The 944-nt window shown below is 43.0% G+C and overlaps 1 protein-coding gene across 1 annotated transcript in view; it reads right to left on the minus strand.

The window, feature by feature from the left end:
- Positions 1-225: 225 nt before the first annotated feature.
- Positions 226-944, minus strand: part of RPS4X (ribosomal protein S4, X-linked) — a 7,671-nt gene continuing 6,952 nt past the window's right edge. The window contains exon 7 of the mRNA XM_003803349.3: positions 226-418. Coding sequence (XP_003803397.1) covers positions 317-418 — 102 coding nt within the window. The 3' untranslated portion in view covers positions 226-316. The remainder of the gene's footprint in view (positions 419-944) is intronic.

The raw sequence follows: 944 nt of genomic DNA on the forward strand, positions 1-944 counted from the left end.
CACCATGGCACTCTATCAAGGGTGACAAAGTGAGACTGTCAAATAGTCTAGTGTGTTCTCATCTCCCACCACTGCCTAAGAGCAGCCCATAAAAAGACCCAGGAAGACTTGGATCATAGGTTGGCTAAGCATATCTAAGACTTCAATCATTTGTCATGTTATATAAAGTGAAACTGGTAGAAAACTGTATTTTGAAAAATAACCCCAAAAAACCAAGAGTCAATGAATCATGCTGTATTATCTTTAATTAAACACATAGACCTATCCTTAATTAATCAAAGACCTGTTTAAACATGTCACCAGGTGTAGAGACCATTCACCCACTGCTCTGTTTGGCTGCCAGTCTCTTGTCCCTTTCTTCAGCAATGGTGAGGCGGATACCTTTTCCTCGGGGAAGAGAAATCCATGGTTTGTTACCCTGGAGGAGAAAACGAGAATCAAAACCTTCTACACACCAACTCTGTTAGTAGCTTGGCACATGATACACTTGTTATCTCATTTATCTGAACTGAAGCCTTTGTGACAAGTACTTACCATTAGCGAGGCAATCATTTAAGATACTCAGATGTAAGTTTAACAGAAGTATCCACTACTTGGGTTGCCGAGACCATGCTATGAAACTTGGTGTACACCCTTAATTACTATTTTAGAAGCTTGTTATCCATAATGGGCACTCAATATTTATTGAGGTGTGTCAAAGTTAAGTAGCACCTAAAGCTAACCATTAATTAATTCCTAAGAAAATACAACCACAGGCTCGGCGCCTGTGGCTCAAGTGGCTAAGGCGCCAGCCACATACACCTAAGGTGGTGGGTTTGAACCCAGACAGGGCCCGCCAAACAACAATGATGGCTGCAACCAAAAAAATAGTTGGGCGTTATGGCAGGCGCCTGTGGTCCCAGCTACTTGGGAGGCGGAGGCAGGAGACTCGTTTGAGCCCAGGA

This window comes from Otolemur garnettii, unplaced genomic scaffold (genome assembly GCF_000181295.1).
Source record: "Otolemur garnettii isolate 467f Iridium unplaced genomic scaffold, OtoGar3 scaffold00295, whole genome shotgun sequence".
Taxonomy (NCBI): domain Eukaryota; kingdom Metazoa; phylum Chordata; class Mammalia; order Primates; family Galagidae; genus Otolemur; species Otolemur garnettii.